Raw genomic sequence first — 22,810 nt, 5'->3', positions numbered from 1 at the left:
TAGTTAATCCTTTGATTGCAAGTCCATTTCAAATTCCTGGCAATGTTTATTATGTCCATGCATTCGATGGACATACCTATGTTGCAGTTGAATTAGTCCTCAATTGTTGAAACTATCATGCTTGGCCTCGGTCAAAGAGACAAGCACATGGTGGTAAGAATAAGTTTGATTTCGTTGACGTATCTACTACCATTCTGTTGTAAATATTAGATTGTAAATAGTAATTATTTCTATTAGTAATGAGGCCCATTAGTCAAAGCCCATTAGGTCTTCTATTCTCTCTTATTTAAAGCATGTAGATGTAACATGTAAGAGTCACTTTTTAATATATCAGTAAAATATTTTATAACATGGTATCAAGAGCTCCCGATTTTGGGGGATTCGCTTCCGCCTAAACCCTAGCCGCCTTGTAGCGGAGTTTTTTTTTTTTTTTTTACTGCAGTTTGCAGTTTGTTGTTGTTTTTGGGTGTTCGGGTCATTGTTGTTTTGCGTGCTTCTTGTTTTTGTTCACTCATCTTTGAAACCCTAACCCATCCTGTTTCTTGGTTTGTTTTCTCTCGATTGTCCTTTCAATGGCTGAGATTATTAACGATCAACCACCTCCACCTCCACCTCCACCTCCACCTCCCACAAATCCACCAGCCCCATTTAATGCTAAGGATTTTGTCGTTCAAAAAGGTTATTGGCTTACCGGCAAAAATTATTTTCAATGGTCTCAGTTCATCAGACACACTCTTAAATGTTGCGACATGCTTGATCATATTGAAGGAAATCCTCCTCTGGTTACTGCTCCTAACTTCCCTTCCTGGGATAAAGATGATTCTGCTATTATTACTTGGCTTTGGAACTCCATATCTCCAGAAATTAGTAGAAATTGCATGTATCTCTCAAGTGCAAAGGCAGTTTGGGAGTATCTTCGTCGCAGTTATTCCATGAAACAAGATATGTCTGCTTGTTATGATTTAAAGAGGAAAATCTTCAACACTAAGCAAGGAAATCTTTCGATCACTGAGTATTTTGGAGTTCTTAATGGTTTTTGGATTGAGTTGGATCAGTATCAGAATTTGAAGATGGAGTGCAGCAAGGATACTGCCACCTTGAATACTATTGTTGAGCGGGATAGGATCTTTGATTTCCTAGCAGGCCTTAATGCTGAATTTGACCCTATTCGGGTGCAGATTTTGGGTAAGGAAAAATTTCCTGATCTTAATGAAGTTTTTTACACTGTCCGTAGTGAGGAAACCCGTCGTCAAGCTATGCTTCATGAACAGCCCCCGGATGTGTCAGCATTAGTAGCTAGCAAAACAACAAGACAAGGACCACCACCATCATCATCCAAGAATGTTCGTGACAAATTCTATTGTGAGCATTGTAACCGATCAGGGCATACAAAGGATAGGTGTTTCAAACTTCATGGGAGGGAGCAGGTTCTTAGCCGAGGTGGCGGTTCTCGCAACATGCACCAGTATCAGGCACATGTTGCTACACATGTCCAGGATACTGAAAGCTTTGAAAAGAGAGGAACTGATCTTTCCTCCTTCAGTCAGAATGATGTGGAACGGTTGAAATCTATGCTTGACTCCATGAGTAAGCCTTCTGGTTCTGAGTCTCTAGTAGTTACTGGTAAGAGTTTGTGTTCCCGATCTCTTACTGTTTGTGGTAATATTCCTAAGAATGCGTGGATTCTTGACTCTGGTGCTACTAATCATATGACATTTGATTCCACATTATTATGCTCTTATACCACACCTTCGAGTATTCCTTATATCACTGTTGCTGATGGCTCTCATGCTTGTGTTGTTGGCACTGGAAATATTGACTTGTAACCTCCATTCCAGTTGCAATCTGCGCTTCATGTTCCCACACTTTCCCACAATTTAATTTCCATCCATAAGCTTACCCGTGATCTGAATTGTAAAGTAATTTTTTCTATGTCCCATTATGTTTTTCAGGACCTTTTACCACGGGGCAGACGATTGGAATTGCTAAGGAAAAGGAAGGGTTATACTACTTCTCTGATGACCATCCAAAGGTGTTGTCCTCCTGTTTCCAGTCTCAGTCTTCCTCTTCAGCCTCACAAATTTGGCTTCAGCACAAGCGTCTCGGTCATCCTCCATTTTATATAATTAAGTCTATGTTCCCGTCGTTGTTCTTACACCATTCTGTTGAGTCTTTTAAGTGTGATGTTTGTCAGTTGGCAAAACACAATCGTGTATCTTTTCCTTCCAGTTTTAATAAAAGTGATGAACCTTTTGATTTGATTCATTCTGATGTTTGGGGACCTGCCCCTACCTCTAATATTTTTGGTGCAAAATGGTTTGTCTCATTTATTGATGATTGTACTCGGGTAACTTGGATTTTCTTGATGAATACTAAATCCGAAGTACCATAAATATTTATCCAATTTTATAATATGGTACAAACGCAATTTGGGAAAGGCATAAAAAGAATTCGTTCTGACAATGGTAAAGAATATGTCAATCATACCTTTTCCAACTTCACTAGTAAACATGGCATTCTCCATGAATTCACATGTGTTGACACCCCACAACAAAACGGTGTCGCAGAAAGAAAAAATCGTCATTTACTTGAAGTTGCTAGATCTCTCCTTTTTCAAATGTCTGTTCCTACCTCTTATTGGGGTGAGGCAATTCTTACTGCTGCCTATCTGATTAACCGGGTCCCATCTCGAGTGTTAGGTAATCAAAGTCCTGCCCAATTTATGCTTTCACGTTTTCCATTTGTTCCTATCTTACACACTCTTGAGTCTCGCATTTTTGGTTGTGTTGCTTTTGTTCATGTTCACAAACAATATCGCAACAAATTGGATCACCGTGCTGTCAGATGTATCTTTCTGGGTTATGCACCCAACAAAAGAGGGTACAAATGTTATCATCCCCCGAGTCGAAAATTCTTTGTCTCCAAAGATGTCACCTTTCATGAAAATGTGTCATATTTCACTCGTTCTCAGTCTCAGGGGGAGAACATAAGTGACTTAGAGTCAGAGTCTGAGTCCGAGTTTCTGATCCTTGGTCCTAGCCTCCCTAGAACACCTATCAGTGTTCCCTCTCTTGAACCCGAGTTGTCACCTAGTTTGAGTTTGAGTCCTAGTTCAACACTTGAATCTGAGCCAGTAAGTGTTCCTGGTCCTTCAAGGCCTTCTGTTTTACAGGAATCAGCACCTCCAGCACCAACTCTAGTGTATCAGAGAAGAAGTAAACCTGACCTTCTCCAGAAACAAATTCAATCGCCTGAACCGGAGGTAAGTACTGAAAATGATTCCTCTAGTGATGATTGTGCCATTTCTGATACTTGTGACACTAATCCAGTTGATTTACCCATTGCTTTGAGGAAGGATAAAAGATCTTGGCCCTCCCTATATCGACACCCTATCTCTCAATATGTCTCCACTAAACATCTTTCCACACAATATCAAAGTTTTGTTGCAGCTGTTGATTCTGTGAAAATCCCATCATCTGTTGAAGAAGCATTGCAAAATAAAAATTGGGTCCAAGCTATGGATGAGGAAATGAGAGCACTTGAAAAAAATGGTACTTGGGAGATTATTGAAAGGAAAAGAGACAAAAGTCCAGTTGGATGCAGATGGATCTATACTGTAAAGTACAAATCTGATGGTACACTTGATCGGTACAAAGCAAGACTAGTGGCAAAAGGTTATACTCAGACGTATGGTATTGATTATGAGGAGACATTTGCCCCAGTGGCAAAGATGAATACTGTTCGAATTTTACTATCTCTTGCTGCTTCATGTGGATGGGAATTGCAACAGTTTGATGTTAAAAATGTGTTCTTGCATGGAGACTTAGAGGAAGAAGTGTATATGGAGATTCCACCAGGTGTTGGCATAACAAATGGAGCTAACAAGGTGTGTAAATTGAAGAAAGCCTTATATGGACTAAAGCAGTCTCCTCGGGCATGGTTTGGAAGATTCACAAAGGCAATGATGTGTTTGGGCTATAAGCAAAGTCAAGGAGACCACACTTTATTTTTTAAACATTCACAAGGAGGAAAACTGACTATACTTCTTGTTTATGTTGATGATATTATTGTTACAGGAGATGATTTGACTGAGAGACATTTCCTCAAAGAGAAATTATCAGCAGAGTTTGAGATGAAAGACCTTGGGCAACTCAAGTATTTCTTGGGAATTGAGGTAGCCTACTCAAAGCAAGGCATCTTTATTTCTCAAAGGAAGTATGTGCTTGATCTTTTGCAGGAAACTGGCAAACTTGGATGCAAACCTGCAAGTGTTCCCATTGAACAAAATCACAGGATAAGCTTTGAGGAGGAAAGTGACAAAGTTGACAAGGGTCAATATCAGAGATTAGTGGGAAAATTGATTTACTTGGCACACACTAGACCAGATTTGGCATATGCAGTCAGTGTGGTGAGCCAATTCATGCATGATCCGAGGGTGAGACATTTGCAGGCTGTAGACCGCGTTCTACAATATCTTAAAGCAAGTCCAGGGAGAGGACTTTTGTTTAAAAGAGGTGGAAATCTAACTATGGAGACTTACACTGATGCGGATTATGCCGGATCAGTGAGTGACAGAAGATCTACGTCAGGCTATTGTACTTTTCTGTGTGGTAACCTTGTAGCTTGGAAGAGTAAGAAGTAAAGTGTAGTTGCTCGATCAAGCGCCGAGGCAGAATTTAGAGCTATGGCATTAGGAATTTGTGAGCTATTGTGGATGAAACAAATTCTAGAAGACTTAAAGATACAATGTGAAGGTCCTATGACATTGTTTTGTGACAATAAATCGGCTATTAGTATTGCTCATAATCCTGTTCAGCATGACAAGACTAAACACATTGAGATTGACCGACATTTTATCAAAGAGAAGTTGGATAGTGGACTGATAACTACATCTTACGTTCCTTCCGGGCATCAACTGGCAGATGTGTTAACAAAAGGCTTACCAACAGAAAGATTCAGGCAACTTACTTGCAAGCTGGGAATGATAGATATCCATTCACCAGCTTGAGGGGGAGTGTTGTAAATATTAGATTGTAAATAGTAATTATTTCTATTAGTAATGAGGCCCATTAGTCAAAGCCCATTAGGTCTTCTATTCTCTCTTATTTAAAGCATGTAGATGTAACATGTAAGAATCACTTTTTAATATATCAGTAAAATATTTTATAACACATTCCTACTCAATTTGATCCATGTTTTAAGGCCTAGAAATGTTGCAATATGTTAATTCATTCTTGGGTCATGAATTTAGTAGATTATTCTATTGCTTAAAGCATTGTTTTTCCCGTACGAGAGGCCAAATTTTACTGATGAATCCCTTATCCGTGGAACCTTGTTTTACAGGTTATAGAACATGATTTTGATAATGACAACTATTAAAGATGAACACGTCCTTGATAATGACAATAACTAAAGTCAAGGATAAAGCGGTTAAGCGGTTAAAGATGCAAACTAGGATATTAGGGTTTGATGAACTTGACTCTTTGATGATGGGAACTAAATGGAATATAACTCAACTCTCATCTCAAAGAAAAATCAAGCAAGTGTCTATAAGGATGAATCATTTGACAAGTCTTGAAGTATATGAAAGCCTGCCTCGACACGTCTGAGTGAATACATTGTAAAAAGCATAAGGGCTTTCTCGTAAAACTATAAGGCTAAATCACACACACATAAACAATTTAAAAACTTATTTTTCCAAGAAAATATTTCTAAAAAGACCATGGAGTCGTGTCAGACAAGTTAGAAACTGTAGAAAATATATGACAAGTTTTTGCTCTTGTCAATCGATTGACACCTTATGGCAATCGATGAGAGGTTCAAAAATGCGCCCTGATCAAATAGGACGATGTCTTAATGTCTGTTAATGTCTAGATATATTTTCTTTCCTTTTTGAGTTTATTATTCGATTAGTTTAGATTTACTAGTCGATTGGATTTTGATGTCAATCAATTGAAACATCATACTCGACCTTAAAACTTTTCTTTTTTTGTGCCAACCTCTAGCATATCAATAGAGGTCCCTCCCACATTTTTCTTCATCCAGAAAACGTGATTTTATTTATCACTTCTCACTCTCTAAAATATTTTTGTTTGCGTTCTCTCACTAGCGCCTTTTGGGAAAGTCATTTTGCGAGTGATGAAGATGTAATTCTTTGCGAGTGATGAAGATGTAATTCTAGAAGGGTGGTTTTGTAAGTCCACCAAGGAAGTTTTGTTTTTACTTTGGTTGAACATTTTATCCACTTAGGGAGTGTTTGCTTAAGTTCGAATCTAAACCCGTAAAAATCTTTGGTTTGAGATTCGTATGATCAAGTCCCCGTTTAGGTTCGAGACCAACCCGATGGTAAAATCTCACAAGTAATTGGTTAGTCTGGTATAAAACTAAGTTTCGGTTCACAATCTCATCCCGGTGTTAAAAGCTCCAAAGGTTTACTTGAAACTTGAAGACTAACCACTCCAAAATTCTTGTGGAAAAGAGACTAACCGCTTCCATCCATTGTTTGGAAGGAAGACTCATCGTTTCTCTCTCATGTTTACTGTTTGGTTGTAAGTTAGCCGCAAACTTTATTTTTCCTTGTATAAGGTGGTTCGAGAGGTCAAATATTGGAGACAGAACTACGTCATTTTTTATTGAACCTGTATAACTCCCGGTGTTATTCTCTTTCACTTAAACTCTTTATATTTTCTCATTTTAATTTTCCGCTGCTTATTAAAACTTTACTAAAATACTTTTGAACTCTGATTTTAATCCTAAATCCTTTTCAAATTTAAGTTTTTCTAAAACACACAATTCACCCCCTCTTGTGTACAAAGTCACATATCCAATAAGTGGTATCAGAGTCTAACTCATATTTAAAGACTAATCGTCTCAGGAGGTTCCAGCAAGATATCTTTTATAAACACACCACCACTTTTAAAAAGTAATAGATTTGATATATGGCAAGTTAAGTTTATAATTTTCATTCAAAGTATAAATTATGAATCATGGAAAACTATAACCAATATTTCATTTATCCCTACTTACCAACTAAACAAAAAAATAGTAGATAAACATGATTTCCTTTGAACCAAAAAGGACAAGAGAAAGTTTGAGATAGATTACAAAACCAAGAGCTTTATAGTAATGTCTATATATGATAGTAAATTGTTCTATGTTCATCAATACAAAACGATCAAGAAAATGTGGGATACTCTTGAGTTGATATGTGGAGTTTATCCAAATATCGAACAAGAGGAGATGGGCACACGAGGAGAAGAAGATAAAAATACAATTTTTAATTGTTTTTCAAATTTTAGTAATATTAGAAATTATATTGGAACGTTCGTCACTAACCAAAGTCTAAGAGTTAAAGAGGTGGAAGTTTAATCTAATCCTTAAATCAAAAGATAACAGTCTTCACGAACTTCAGGAAAAATCAAGAAAGAATGAGATCAAGAGAGAAATTGAAAGAACTAGTTTAATTACTCAAAGATGAAGAAAAAAACTCAAAGAATCATCAACTTCATCATACTTCTATCACACAACTTCGGTAGAATTATTCGAAAGAACATACTCAATAGTTGAACAATCTCTGGAAGATTCAACATCAAATGAAGGAACCTCATATTCAAAAAACTATGAAGAAGAAGAAGTATCTTCAATATTCAAATGAAGAAGAGGAGGAGAGACATCAACCTCAGGGAGAAATATAAATGAGTCTTCTTCCAACGAATAAGATGAAGTTTGCTTAAAGGAATCCGACGAGGAAGATATTATTAAGGTAACCAAGCTACCTTACGAACAATTGTTTAGAATGAATACTTAGTTAGAGAAAGAAAATTATAAACTTAGGGAACATAACTTAGGTCTTAAGGAGTATTTAAGATATCTTAAGGAAATCAATAAATCATCCAAGACATAAATAATTAAGATCATATATTCAAGAGAAACATGTGAGAGGTGTGTCTCCCTAAAAAAGGAAGTAATTGGTTTACATGAGACACTAAGTAAGTTTACCCAAGGGAAAAAAAGTTTGACTTGATCCTATCGAGTAAAAAATCTTCCTTAAATAAGAATGGACTAAGATTAAAAAAAGATATAAAACCTAATAAAGTTATAAATCACAAGAAAAAAATTGTTCGATTTAAAAAATTTGTTTTGACAAATTAAAAATATCTAAAGGTAGCAACTTTATATATTATGGAACTGATACACCTAGACCAGTAAGATATGAGCACCAAAGGTGAAACCTTAGTGTTTTGCAGGTATGCGTTGCAGCTCGAAGCTTTAACGATTATTAATGGAGTTGTGCAAAGAAAATGTATACTTTTAATTATACAATATGTAAGAAGTCTTTGACCAAGAATGTACGATGATGGAAAATATCAATTACAGTGATCAAAGTAAATGTTATTGAAAGTACTCAAGGTTTATGATCTTTAGCGATCAGTTGAGTGGACATGTATGTAATGGACTTGTTCATCTCGTTGTCTATACCAACTCTTGCATCCAACATTGTGTAGAGAAGGACACACCATAATATGCTTGGTGTTCCATTTTAAGGGGAGTTTTTATCAAATTCTTCTGATATGAAAGGTAGTACACTATTTTAAAGTTTAAATGATCTGAAAACTCCGATTAATCCTTTAAAATAGTGGTTTTAATTTTTCTCATCTCGATAAAATATTTTCACTAACAAAAAAGATGAGTTTCTAACTATTTTATAGAAATGAGGTGCAATAAAGCTGAGTGGGGATGCAAATAATTAAAAAGAATCCAGTATATGGTCCAAAATGCACCAATGAGGTTGAACAACGAAAGCTCATGGTCTCCTTAAAATTCATCTTAAGAATCTCAAAATTCATCTCTTCTAGTTTCTTTCTTGTGTGAGTTCTTTTTTTTTGTAAGCATCATCATGGCATCCTCAAGCCAAAAAACCCGGCCAAGAGGAAACATGTTCGCTCCAGAATTGATAAATCACAATCAAGAAGAGAAGATGACAATTATAGCCAAGAAGGTAATTCATCATTGGTAGATGAAGTTAAGCCTCTTGAAGAGTCACAAAACTTATCATTAAATATGTCAAGCCTCCTACGAATATTTCTTCACCCAAATACCGGATAGATCCTTCCCAAGTCTAGTAAGAGAGTTCTACCTAAACCTAAGACTTGTAGGAACGTCACTAAGAACATATGTAAGGGAAGTGGAAATAGACATCCACAAAGATCAATTTGTGAGAATCTTTGAGCTGCCTATTATAGGGATATCCTACACCTTTGATAGACCACTAGGTCTTAAGAACTTCAAACTTTCTACTTCCAAGAGAGTTTTGAAGATGGATATCTGATGGTTTGAGAACCAATGAATTTTTCGCTTGAGGTGGCAGTGACCCACTTTTGTTTGATAATCACAAAATTTGTTTTTGTCAAGAATTTTGGTGATCCTTTTCATTCTTCCAAAACATGGAGAAGTGAACATTGACATCGCATCAGAATGAACAACATCACTTGAAATCTTACAAAGTTATGTTTTCGTCTCATTAGAGTGGAAATCGTTCTAACTTCTTGCGCATGGTAAGAACAGAACTTTATTTGCATCGTCTTAGAATAGACTAAACATCTTTCGTTTGTCAAAATGTTTTGACATCGTACTAAGGCGGAAAATATTTGATTGATTGAGTTTATTTTAGGCGGATGAAGAACACTCAAACGGGAGGCTAATTACGACCATCATCTAAATATTCGGGGATTAAGAGGGACACATACGTCCAACTATATCCTTTTTTGTCCAAGTTATTTATAAAATTTGTGAGGTAAATTAAGTCACGTATCTTCAACGGATGACGAGTGTTCGTGTGGGAGGATAAGTACGTCTATCACACAACTACTCGGGACTAAGGAGGACAATTACGCCCAACTAATCTTTTTCGTCCACAAAAGAATGAATTAGATTCAGCTATTTAATGTATTTTGAAAACAAAAGGCGAGTACTCAAACGGTAGGATAAGTAAGGTCATCATCCAAATACTCAAAGATTAAGAAGGACAAATACGTCCAACTAAATCCTTTTTCATCTGATTGATAATTGCAAAAAGACTTTTGAAACATTAATTTGAAAAGAAGAACCTGATATCGATCAAGTGTTTGATTAGTGTTATTAAATATGTTTTTGAACGAAAGACGTATACTCAAATGGTAGGCTAAGTAACACCTTAGCCCACAATGACGGTGTAATACACGGAAATAAAGTTGAATCAAGTTGAAGTCGCGAGAAGTATCGGTGAAACCAATTTTTTTTTGTTGCTAGAGTGCGAAGGGTGGTCGAAAGTGGTTGAACGCCAGCGTAGTTGTTTGGACGACAAAGTGAGAGGCTGTGGGTGGATCATAAGTGATGAGTGGAAGAGGAGAAAATGAAGTGTGAGTAGCTGTGAGCTTGATTCGTCGTCGGAATATGAAGGTGGGGTGGTGGCGACCGTGATTGTGGATGTAGTGTGGTGGTAGTATGAATGGGTTCGCCAAAAAAAGTCAACAGAAGGAGATGTATGTGGTGGATGACGGAGGAATATATGAAGTGTTTGTGTTGGTGAGAGTGAGAAGAGTGTGAAGGGAAAATATGTGACCTAAAATGCTCGCCAGAATGAGGATGAGAGGCGCGACAGGAGGGAGTGTTGTTTGAGCAGAGGTGAGAAATGGTGTGATGAAGTTGTATTGAAGGTTGTTGTTGGCCGTAGTTGATTGAAGTGGCAGGCGGAGGTGTGTTATGTGGTTGAAGATGGAGTGCAAGGGGCGGAGCAAGTGGTTGTGAGGGTGGCAGAATGAAGTTGCAAGGCAGGGCCGGCCCTGTGGGGGTGCGAAGAGTGCTACCGCACAGGACCTCCTACTTTTTAGGGCCCCGAATTTGATAGATGTGATCAATATAAATATAACACTAACTAATATATATTACTAATTCCATTTTTAACATATTATTGTAGTGTAGCCGAGTGACAGTTGTATTATTTTGGTAGTAATACAACCCGGATTTGATTCATTGTTCTTACCTTTTGTGTATATTTTTACTTCTATAAAAAAACGTCACCATATAGATTTTTACTCCTACAATATAAATAAATTATATTTAAATTTATTTAAAATTTAATACTGCAATTAACTTAATAATTTTTTTCTTTATTAGTATATTTTATAGATTTATAAAAAAATTTAAGATGTAAGTTTGGAAATATTTATATTTTTGTATATTGTGGATCGCTACATTAATAAATTTGAAATAGTAGTTGTAGGATTTTGAAAATTTATAATTTTACATTGTTGATTATTTATTAAATAAAACACTTCATTATTAATATTGTGGAAATTGTTCAAAGAATTTTTTTCTTTTATTAAATGGTATGAATTTTTTTTATAAATAGAAGATAGTAAGAGAAGAAAAACACGAATAACTAAATTTCGATAAACTAAATTTCTACATAATATTTTTTATTATCTTTGTCTCTATATATTTAATTTTATAATTAAATGAAATATATTTTTTTATTTGTTGTGTTTTTATCTATTAAATGTCTAATTTTAAAATAGAACCGGGTCTCCAAATTGATTGGGACAGCCCTGTTGCAAGGTGGTGGGAGTTTGGCGTGGGGTTGCTGCGAAGAAATTGCAGGTCGAGGGAGTTCTGTACCAATAAAGAAAAATGTTATTCATACACCAAAACATACACTACACTGTATTTTACTGTTCACCAATAGGGTGAACAGTAAAATATTATAATAATAAAATATTATTTTATAAAAATATATAAAAAAATTATTTTTTTTAATTTTTTTATTTAAGAGTACCGTGTGATTAACCCACTTTATAACTTTATTAACCAATATTTAATATTTTATTAACCAACTTTGTTTTACTACTAAAAATTATTTTTATATCTGAATGTTAATTAACTAACTTCATAACTTCGTTAACCAATTTTTTACATTTCATTAACCAACTTTATTTTAATATATAAACCACTGTTCATGAACAGTACACAGACACTATTCACAGAGGTACTGTTCATGTGCACGCATTGTTCACATGATACTGTTTATAAACTGTTCACATCACTGTTCATATACGGATTTATTGTTCACGACACTGTTCACCGTATTTGTGAACTGTGCATACGGTGTAGGCGTAACTTATAATGTAAACATAACAATGCTGATAAAAGAAGCAGCTATCTCTCCATGTTTAACTTTTCTCTTTTTTTTTATTCTTTTTTTTTGCTGATGGGTAAGAAAATGTGGAGAGTGTAGAAATAGGATACTCATTTTCAATTTTGGCCAATGCATAAACTTAAATACAACTAGGATTTTAAATTTTAATTAATTCCAATTCTATCATCTGGGTCTTAATGTGTCACCAAATAAATCTTATTAAATCATAATTTTTTTAAATAAAATCAAACAAATATATTTTTATTCTTATCTATTCTTTCTAATTATTTTGATAAAAAATAAATAAAAAGAAATTAAGATTAATAAAAATCAAACGTGCAAATGTACGAAAAAAATAAAATGAACGCATTAGAATAATTTACACGAAATATAGTTCAGTAAAACAGACAGTCGCGAATCAAATCTTGCACTTAAAAATACTCCAATGAAAATGCTCAAACTGATCAAAATATGAACGCATACAGATGCGAAAAATAAAATGAGCACACCAGATTAAGATACGCGTAATATAGATCAATAAGACAGATAGTTGCATGTTCAAATCTAAAAATATTGTTCACTAATTTTACACGCGATTAAGAAATCGATTCAACCGGTCTGTCTGTAAAACCAATATTTTATTCTGGACCAAACAAAATAAAGATGATTGGTTGAAAAAAATGAAAAGTCTAGACAAAATTGGGGTACGACACATGTCAAGACACCTCATGACCATATCATCATGTCTTTTATAAAAAAAAAGGTCTCTTTGTTCCCACACACATAGTAGATGATGTTGTGGAAAATAAACTTAGAAAAATCTGGACCAAAGAGGATAAGGAAAATGTGCATTACAATTTGAAAGCAAAAACAATCATCAATATTGGTTTAGGTAATGGACGAGTTCTTGCGTCTTTTACATTGTAGTTTTGCACATTCAACTTGTTTGTGAAGGTACTCCTGAATGAAGAAGACAACAAAAAATGTCTTGTTTATAGAGGCGAAGCACATGGAGTGATAAGATAAAAACAGCCAAAATGAAAGTGATGAAGACATGCATATCATATTTCAAAAATTCAAAGAATTTCTAAGACACGAAAAGCAAACTTCAAAATTTCATAAGTTAAGTAAAGATAGATTAATTGTCATTCTAACTTACTTTCTATTCTGGGCCGACCAAAAGACCATGCAACCGCGGTCTAGAGAAAGCAATAACTTGTTATGTCATCCGCTGGATAAGAACATTATCCTAGGGGTAGAGCACAGGAGATATGAATCCAAGATCCATCCAACAGCTTCCCGCATCACATGTCCGAAGATTAATGGGTCCCTATAACGGCTCCATTATATAAAAGGGAAACATGTTATTTCAGAAATACATAATTCAAATTCAAATTTCATTCAGTTAACTTACTCACCATATCATCCACATTGATCTTCTTTTTAAAGATCCATTTGCATTCTATTAAATTAATTCCTTTAGACGACTCTACCAAATTTCATATTTGATTAGTATACCTGAAATCCATTTTAAATTTCATAGCCTTTAAGATCTAGGTCCATTAAGGCCTCTTGAAAAGTCACATGCTCATCTTCATTCAAAAGTAATATTCCCTCCGTTTTTTATTATAAGTCGTTTTTGACTTTTCACACGTATTAAAAAATATAATAAGTATGGTATTAAAAAGATAAATTAGGAAGGATTTTACAAAATTATATTTCATTAATGGTATTGGAAAGACAAATTGACATAATTGAAATGAGAGAGAATAATAAATATTTAAGGGTATAATAGAAAAAATAACATTAATGATTCATTGATATTATAAAATGACTTATATTGTGGTACAAAATATTTTTCAAAAACGATATATAATAAAAAACGGAGGTAGTACATAAAGATTCCTTTCTTTATTTGACTCAATATAAAGAAGTTATTAAGTAATGATAGCAAATGAAAATATTTGACACGACATTCCCTATGCATTCACTATTGTTCCATTTATGAGATATAACACCTTTCTTTGTAAAATATACAATAATAGTTAAAATAAAATTTATTTTAAAATTAATATTATTTTTCATTTTTTAATGTATAAATAATTACTATTTTTTTAATTATATCATTTATTTATTATTGTGTACATTATTTCTAATAAGTTAATAAAATTAATTTAGTAAAAGTGTAGTTTTTTTTATTATATTTATTGTATTTCTTAATTTGTAGACAAAAATCTTGAATGATACTCATTTCAAAACAGAAAGAATTCTTTTTGTTGAAAATTTTCCTAAAAATTATGTCTCCTCAACTTGTTTATAATCAATAGGTTGAGTTGTTTATAGTTTGGTAGAAAGAAATAGTCTTTTTACTCAATTTAAAATTACACTCGTCAATGATTTTAAAATTATTTAAAATAAAGAAACAATTAATATAACTAAAAATTTGAAGAAATTTTTGTTAAATACATTTTAAAAAAATAAATAAGATCCTATATTTAGGGACATCAATTGTAACCCTTTATCATGAACATGAAAAAGACAGAGGAATTGTGAGTACTCTTTTTAGATTGAATAGGAATAACAAACTAAAATCTCACTTAGACCAAACCATTTCTACACACATTTGCACACTATAGATATGATCTTTTGTGCAAGTTTTATGATAATCTATACTCTAATGATGATTAATTTCACATTAAACATACTTAACAAGGTAAGATTCTTGATTAAAAAAACATTAGTAATAATAATATATCACACAGGAACAGTCCTAGTAGAAGAGGCTTGTGCTTCAACAGAATCACCACCTTCATCTTCTTCATTCTCCCCACTCATCTCTTCCAACGATTTTCCGTTAGCTTCCGGCACAAGAAATGTGAAAAATATGCCGAGACAATTAACCACAGCAAGCAAAATAAGAGTGTTCTTCATTCCAATCCCAGCAGGGTACCCTGCATCTCTCTTTTTCGGATCCTTACTTTGTGAAGCATACAAGAATCCAAATGCGCCTATGATTGCTCCGGCTTTCCCTGCCGCAGAAGATATTCCATGACATGTAGATCTCAACCTAGCCGGAAAAATCTCGGCAGGCACAACGAAAGTTGTTGAGTTTGGACCAAAATTCGCAAAGAAAAAAGTCATTGCGTACATAACAAGAAACCCAACTCTGTTTTCTTTCTTAGTCCAATGATGATACGGAAGCGCGAGGGCAAACATGAACACGGTCATAAAGAAAAATCCCATTATTTGTATTGCGAAACGGCCAACTATGTCGATAAAAGCCACTGTAAACCAGTATCCCGGAACCGTTCCACAAAGTGCTATAAGCGTCGTCGCTCTAGCAACCTTGAAAACTTCGTGGATCGCGTTCATTTCTTCGGCCGGTGGAAGCCAACCAATACTACTATAAATGTCTTTTTGAAAAAGATTTGAGCTGTAATAAGCAATGTCAAGAAGAAACCAGGTAGAAGTCGTTCCGAGCAGATGAAGACCGTGTCGTCTAAGAAATTCTTTACTAAACAAACCAAAACTGTTTTGTTCTCTCACTCCTATCTTCTCTACTTTCTCTTGCTCGGCTTCAATTTCAACCTGCAACACCATTGACATGTCTTGCGCCGCTTGTTTTGCATTCTTAGCTACAAGTGCAGTATACCTATAGATAAATATATATCAGTTATTCAATAAATTTAAAAACTGAATTTAACCACTAATTCAGTAACATTTGTTTATCGGAAGAAAAAAAGTGCGTACCTCGCTGTCTCGGGCATTTTCATACGCCAATAATAAGTTAAACCAGCCGGGACAGCACCAAACATGAGAATAATTCTCCAAACATAATCAGCTTCTGGTACAAGTGATGCTGCAGCATCCACCTTATAAGCTGGAGCCTTATAAGCATGATCAAAAGCAGTCGAAACTACAAGAGAAACAATTCCACCCGCCAAAATTCCGAACCCTTGCATAGCGAAAACGGAAGCAATAAACGCGCCACGCGTCTTTTTATTAGCATATTCAGACATGATGGTAGCAGAAAGAGGGTAATCGCCACCAATACCAAAACCAAGCCAGAATCTAAAGAAACAAAGAGTCGCAATTGTACCCTTTGCTGAGTGACCAAAAGAAAGGCCAGAAGCAAGAGAAGAGAACACCATAAGAGCAAGAGTTAGACCATAAACTTTTTTCCTTCCCATTTTGTCCCCAAGCCAACCAAAGAAAAGTTGACCTGCTAAAGTGCCACAAAGTGCAACACCATTTACAGCTGCTGATACATTTGGAGGCAAAGTTCCTGGTTTTAGAGAATCCGGGTGTGTGTAGTATATTCTTCCGAGTAATTTTGTAACATTTGGTATGCAAAAAAGATCATATGCATCAGTGAAAAATCCCATACCAGCAATTATGATGGCTGTGAAATGGTACCATTGCGTCTTGGCTGAATCAAGAGCACTTAGAACTCCTAGTTGTTCACGAGCCATAGCTTGATCTTTGGTACAGAAACTACAATTCTGGCAGAAGAAGGAATTACAAATTAGTACTATATATAGTGAGCGTATCTTATTCCTACTTCATAATATTTTCTTCGGAAGCTTCTACGACGACGCTGTATCGAAATGATCTATTTTTTAAAACTTTGAATAACTACTAGAAATTCACACAACCGCTAAATTAAAACATACAATTAGAAAATTAAGATTTTGTGTTGGTCCCTTGACTAATATTTGGTTGTTGTTACTCCAAAGACTTTTTGACTAATATAACAAATACCAAACAAACACGTATTTTGAAAAAGGAGTGTCAATTATTCAAATTGAAAATGGCATTATGTGACCAATTTTCAAAGGAAGTAGTTTTCATAGGAACTCTCAAGGAAAAAGAGTGAGACAGTGAATGTGACCCTTAAAAAGATAACATGTTAATTTTCAATTTTTCTGCCTTAGCTTTACCGGCACTCATGATGTGATGTCTGTCTGAAAAAAGTAAAACGAACAAACTAAACCCAAATGGAAGAGGTGCTATAACTTTACATATTATAGAAAAGTGAGAGAGGGACTAACCAGTTTCTAAGTTATGGAGTAGCTAATAATATTATTGTGAATGAAGATAAGTGATTGAAAAGCAGATATTTATACTACAATTTAATCTCGTCCTATCATCTTAGGACTCGTGATCAATTTTGATCTCGTACGACAACCAAGCATATACCATGATTCCTTTGTGGTTTATAGTTTTAAATTAGTAAAAGTCAAATGCTAGTATTTATGTATGTTTTCCGCATTCCACGTTGCATCATCTTCCTAATGTGAAACAAATAGTTTATTTGGAATACTAGTTTTACGAATAATAGGAGGAAGATTTTGACTTTTGCTAATAGAGCACGCTCCCATCGCTTGAGTTTTTTTAATAAACAATTGAGTGTAGTGTTTTCTAGTCACATCTTAATTTAGGTACATCATCTCACACAAGAACACTTTAGCGGATCAAATTATGATCTTTTTGATGACAATCAAGCGACAATCCACTATTTATAGTACTTTATTTGCAATTGATTTTTTTTTCTTAGTTAGATATGTAGTCACTTAACATGGTTTAATGTTTTATTTCGATCTCTTAACTAATAAATATAATTTTAGTACTTAATAAATTTATTTTAGTTTTTTATGTTATATTTTCATCAAAAACGTTAATGTGTTCTTATGTGAGAATCTAACTCGTAAAAATTGTACACATTGATCCAACGAATCTCAATAAAACGTGTATTTCTCTACCTCTGAAAGCAATTTAGTTTGAAGTGGAGATTTTCTAGAGTTCGTTTTAAAAAAATTAAATCATTCTTCTTTAACTTTCTCCAACTTATTTTCAAATTTCTAAATTTGTATCACGAACTATTCTTATCTAGATTCTCTTCATTTTTATTCTGAAAATGACAAAGTTTACAACAGTGGTTAACTGTTAAGCAACCAAAACTTTGGTACTATTGAATAAGTACTAAGAAGATTAGGGAGAAGATAATATTTTTACCAAGAGAATTGTGTTATTCGTACTCTGACGGACATGAACAATTTAAATTGTGGGGAAATTTTATGGGATTTGTAGTGTTATGTTGTGAAGGACCTAGCTAGGGCGACAATTATAGGTCACCCTAAGAGCGGGTTACAATCATGTATCGCCCATGGAGATATCACCCCGTCCATCAAAGCCTCATTATCGCCCACTCATTAGAAACGTGGTATAAGATACTTTTAGGGCAGAGAGAAGTCTGGGTCAATATCTGACTCACATCCTCCTTAGAAATAGGAAATCAACGGTCTACTATTGAATAGGTGGGCGGCGACCTTTCCCAAGGAAAACCTAGGCCTAAAGCCTCTGTAAATAACTTGCCCCCAACGGAAGAAGAGACAAATCTTAACTAATACATATCACAACCTACATACACTTATAGACAAGCAGCCAACAGATATACAAGGCCTCTCGCCTCACATGAGTCGGTCCTTAAAACCACCACAAAACACCATCATACAAGGCTTCTCGATGTTGCAGGTAAGCCCTAACCACCATATAGTATAATATACCTATTAAGGCCTATGAGAATGTTTATCCTTTTGCAAGGGTGACATGCATACCTATACTTTTTGATCAGTATAATGGTGCCCACCGTGGGGCCGCGGTAAAACTAACATGGGTCTCACCTCTTTCACTCTAACTTCTTCCATCTTCCTTTTGAAGATGGCATGCAAAACTCTACATTCTAACACCAACACCATAGTCAAAGGGTTCGCTGGTGGAGGTAGCTCTAACTCCACCCAAAAGAAATACACAAGGCAGATGTTTGCAACAATTGTAATATCGTATGGTTTCCCCAGGGGCGTGCAAGGGAAAACAATAGTTAACATTGCCTTTTTCGACGAGGACGCCAGCAAAGTCAACTCTCACGATAACCACCCCCTGATCATTACGGTGCAACATGACAACATGGATATCAAGTGATTCTTGATAGATCCTGATAGCTCTATTGATGTCTTGTTCTGGGATGCTTTCTAGAAACTGCAACTCGATTCTAGCAACATCAAAATATTTAATGGCTCACTAATAGGATTGTTGGTAGAACATGTACAAGTGAGTCTTGATAGATCCTGGTAGCTTTGTTGATGTCTTGTTCTGGGATGCTTTCTAGAAACTACAACTCAATTCTAGCGACATCAAAATATTTAGTGGCTCACTAATAGAATTATTGGGAGAACATGTACAAGTGAGAGGCCATGTGACCTTATAAAACATATGTGACGAGGGCGCGAATGCTAAGGCGATTGACGTCAGCTACCTCATTGTGGGCGCCTTGTCACCATACAACATCACCATTGGGCAACCCGCCATCAACGAACTAGGGGAGGTCACTTCCACACTGTACCTAGTCTTAAAGTACCCGGTGTAACACCCTATTTTTATAAATTATTTATTTAATTGAAATCGTATGTATTTAACTATTTAAATTGATTTCCACGTGCATTGGATGGTGCTGGGTGGTTAGCAGTAGTATTTGATGCTTTGGGTTGATAATGCAGAGTTCTAGTTATTTAAATAATATTAGAATAATGAGAATTATTATTATTAAATAATTAGAAGATAGTTATTTTATTTTATTTGTTGGAATAATATATAAGATATTAGAGTCAAGAGGGACATTTTGGTAAATAGAGGAATAAGTAAGGGTAAGGTGGGAAGTTACTAATTCAGGAGATTAGGACTCTAATAAGAAGAAGTTAGTGAGGGTTTGAGAATTAGTATGTGAAAAACATAATTAGGAGAAGGAGGCAAGGTTAGAGTTTGAAGGAGAGAGAAGAATTGGAGCAAATTCTGATTGTTCTCAAGCAATCTACGGTAATGAGGGAAATACTTAATCCCATTAGGTTTTTCTATACTTTTCACTTTTTGATAAATGATTGATGAACATGAAGCATATTCTAAAATAACATGAGTGATATGATGTACTTTTTGATTTTTGTGCCCTGTTTTACTATGGAATTTGTGTGTTCATATTCATAATGTTTGTATATGTGGGTGATGAATTTGATAAAATAAAGCATGCAAAATTTGTGATTAATTGATGAAATTGCATGTTAAATGGTGGATGATTGATGTTTTGATGTTAGATATTATATTACCCGTTGTTGTTGTGCGATTACGGAAAGGAAAATCAGAGTTCTTATTTGAACTCCCATGGCAAAACGCAGTTCTGCCTTCTAGCTCATGGAGACCGGTGTCACCCTAATGACACCTTAGTCGTCATCTCTTTGGAGGCGATGACGAACGTCAACTGTATGACGGTAGACCGTATTGGTCTCCAGACTTAGTTGGTTGGAACGGTCGTCATAGAGGTGACGTGTAGGGTGACGGGTAACCCGTCATGCTACCGAAATGAGTGTCATTCGCTCATTTGTATTGAATTGTTTTGTCGTTCCGAGTTTTGATATGTTGTTGTGAATTGGCTACTGTTTGGCCGTAGTTTTGAGGTGTTTGATGTTGTTCATTATGTTGATTGATTTGATTCACTTGTTTTTGTGTGGAGAATGATGTTTTTTTATGGTAATGATATGGTGATTGTATGGTGATCATTTGGTGATATTGCATGTCATGGTGAATCATGCATCATGGTGAACGGACTTCGGTCCAGTTTTTGTGTGCTCTAGTCTGGTGGTATGGATTTAGGAACGGGTAGCTAATTTCAATGAAGAATTAGTGAAGTATTGTTTATGGTAATAACAACGAATTTTTGTGTACTCTAGTCCGATAGTGTGAATTCAGGAATGAGTAACCAGTGTTGAGTATTATTGGGTGATAAGTGTATAAGAAGAAGAAGGAGTATAAAAGAAAATTGAAAACACTTCTTAGAATTTGGGTGCCACTTGTTAAAGGGGGGATGTATAGAAGGGGGGATGTATAGAAGGATGATTAAATGGAGACATTTGTCATTTACATTATTAACCTTTTTTTAATGAGTAATTAGTTTTTACTAATGAGGACCGTTTAGAGGTTTCGTTAGCATGTTTAAATAGTTGTCATATAGTTTATTAAAGTAAGTGATTAAATTACGTGAAATTTTTACTCAAATATCCCTGTTTTTCAAAAAAAATCCCAAAATAACCCTGTTTTAAAAAAAATCTCAAACTACCCCAGTTTAAAAAAAAACGTAAGGCATAGGCGCCAGACCAATTGGCGTCTACCCTTAAACTTTAAGTGGATGCGCCAATTAGATTGACTACATCACATGGTGCTGCCAATTCAATTGGCGCCCATGTGTAAGTTGGAAGAGGAGGCACCAATTGGTATAGCGTCTCAGTCTAATGTGCAATTTTTTTGGTTATAAATAGATGGGTTGTGTGATTCATTTTTCCACATCTCATTTCGTTATATTGCAAACATGTTTGGTGTTCATCGTTGCTATGGAAAAGTGGTTTATTCGAGAGACAAGTCTCCGATGTTGATGCTCTTCTGGAACATTTGTAGTTTCGATCAACTGAAGAGGAAGTTGGTTCGTTAGTTAAATGGAAAAATACCATAAGGGAAAAAAATTAGAAGTACTAAGAGACTCGATAGTATATTTGGTTGGGTGCGAGTCAAAACTGATAAGGATGCTAGGAAAATGATGTTTGGATGAGATGACATCAGTTTGATTGTTGTAATTAGTTAGAAATATTCTGCTTTAAGTTTGCTTATGTTGTAGTGATGTTTGTTGTTAACCTTGTTGTAACAAAAAGATAATGATATATAAAAAATCCAAGGTTACAAAAAGATTATGATGCAGATGTTGCTCTAGATTGGGACATTTGTTCTTATTGTGTCCTGGTTGACAACATATATTATATAATCTTATCATTTTATCAATCGTATCCGTTTCTGTTGTAATACGCGTGCTGTTTGACCATCCTTTTTTCTTTCTTCGCATCCCATCGTTGTGCCAAACTATGTCACCTTCATATGGAGGCCAATTTTCCTCCATTGGTATCACTGAGAAGCTTTTGTTATACACATTCGTGACAGTAATGGCCTTGTAAACATCAAATAGATGGTTGTAAGCGTCCTGGCGAGTATGTGTGTATACCGCAATGACATGGGAGCAAGGAATACAGAAGGCCTGGAACTTTCCACAATCGCACCAACTTCTGTTTAGTTTGACATCATAGGATAAATTTGGCTTCCCCTCATTATGGTCCATTGTTTCCTCTACACTAAAATTTTGCCTATGACGGTCAAAGATTGTAACCGCGTGTGTGCTAGCTTTGATACTTTCCTCTTTCATCACTTTCATACAACATTCGTTGAATATTTAACCCGACATTAACACTGCACTCCATCTTTCACCTCTGGTTGCGAAGGTAGAAGCCAACCTAAAATAGGTTGTTCTGACCAAAGGGGTTATTGGTAGATTTCTAAGGCCTTTGAATACGCCGTTCATGCATTCCACAAGGTTTGTTGTCATGTGGCCCCATCGACAGCCTCTGTCAAATGCCTTTGTCCACTGCTCTACTGGTATGTTATACACCCATCTTCCTGCATCTGCATTAGACAATCTAATTTCATCACGGTAATATTGAAATGACGGCTGAGTTAGAGCATACCCTACATTCACCATTTTTTGCAAAGGTT

The 22,810-nt window shown here is 35.2% G+C and overlaps 1 protein-coding gene across 2 annotated transcripts; it reads right to left on the bottom strand.

Moving 5' to 3' along the window:
* Positions 1 to 14,709: 14,709 nt before the first annotated feature.
* On the bottom strand, positions 14,710 to 17,316 carry LOC127083294 (low affinity inorganic phosphate transporter 1). 2 transcript variants are annotated; one of them, XM_051023597.1, is made up of 3 exons: positions 17,224 to 17,316; positions 15,923 to 16,674; positions 14,710 to 15,824 (listed from the first exon to the last, which is right to left on the bottom strand). In XM_051023597.1, exons 2-3 carry the CDS (start codon positions 16,642 to 16,644, stop codon positions 14,927 to 14,929), a joined length of 1,620 nt encoding a protein of 539 aa, XP_050879554.1. In that variant the 5' UTR covers positions 16,645 to 16,674; positions 17,224 to 17,316; the 3' UTR covers positions 14,710 to 14,926. The 2 variants fall into 2 exon arrangements, with proteins under 2 accessions (XP_050879554.1, XP_050879553.1); XM_051023596.1 differs by lacking the exon at positions 17,224 to 17,316 and having other exon boundaries at positions 15,923 to 16,823.
* Positions 17,317 to 22,810: the final 5,494 nt, after the last annotated feature.

The sequence above is a fragment of the Lathyrus oleraceus genome, chromosome 5 (genome assembly GCF_024323335.1).
Source record: "Lathyrus oleraceus cultivar Zhongwan6 chromosome 5, CAAS_Psat_ZW6_1.0, whole genome shotgun sequence".
Classification (NCBI taxonomy): Eukaryota; Viridiplantae; Streptophyta; class Magnoliopsida; order Fabales; family Fabaceae; genus Lathyrus; species Lathyrus oleraceus.
This window is presented reverse-complemented; position numbering and strand designations above follow the sequence as displayed.

Coding starts and splice junctions, on each gene's coding strand:
- LOC127083294 (XM_051023597.1), bottom strand. CDS start 16,644: ATGGCTCGTGAACAACTAGGAGTTCTAAGTGCTCTTGATTCAGCCAAG. Junction 15,825..15,922: donor AAAATGCCCGAGACAGCGAG/GTACGCACTTTT, acceptor ATTTATCTATAG/GTATACTGCACTTGTAGCTA.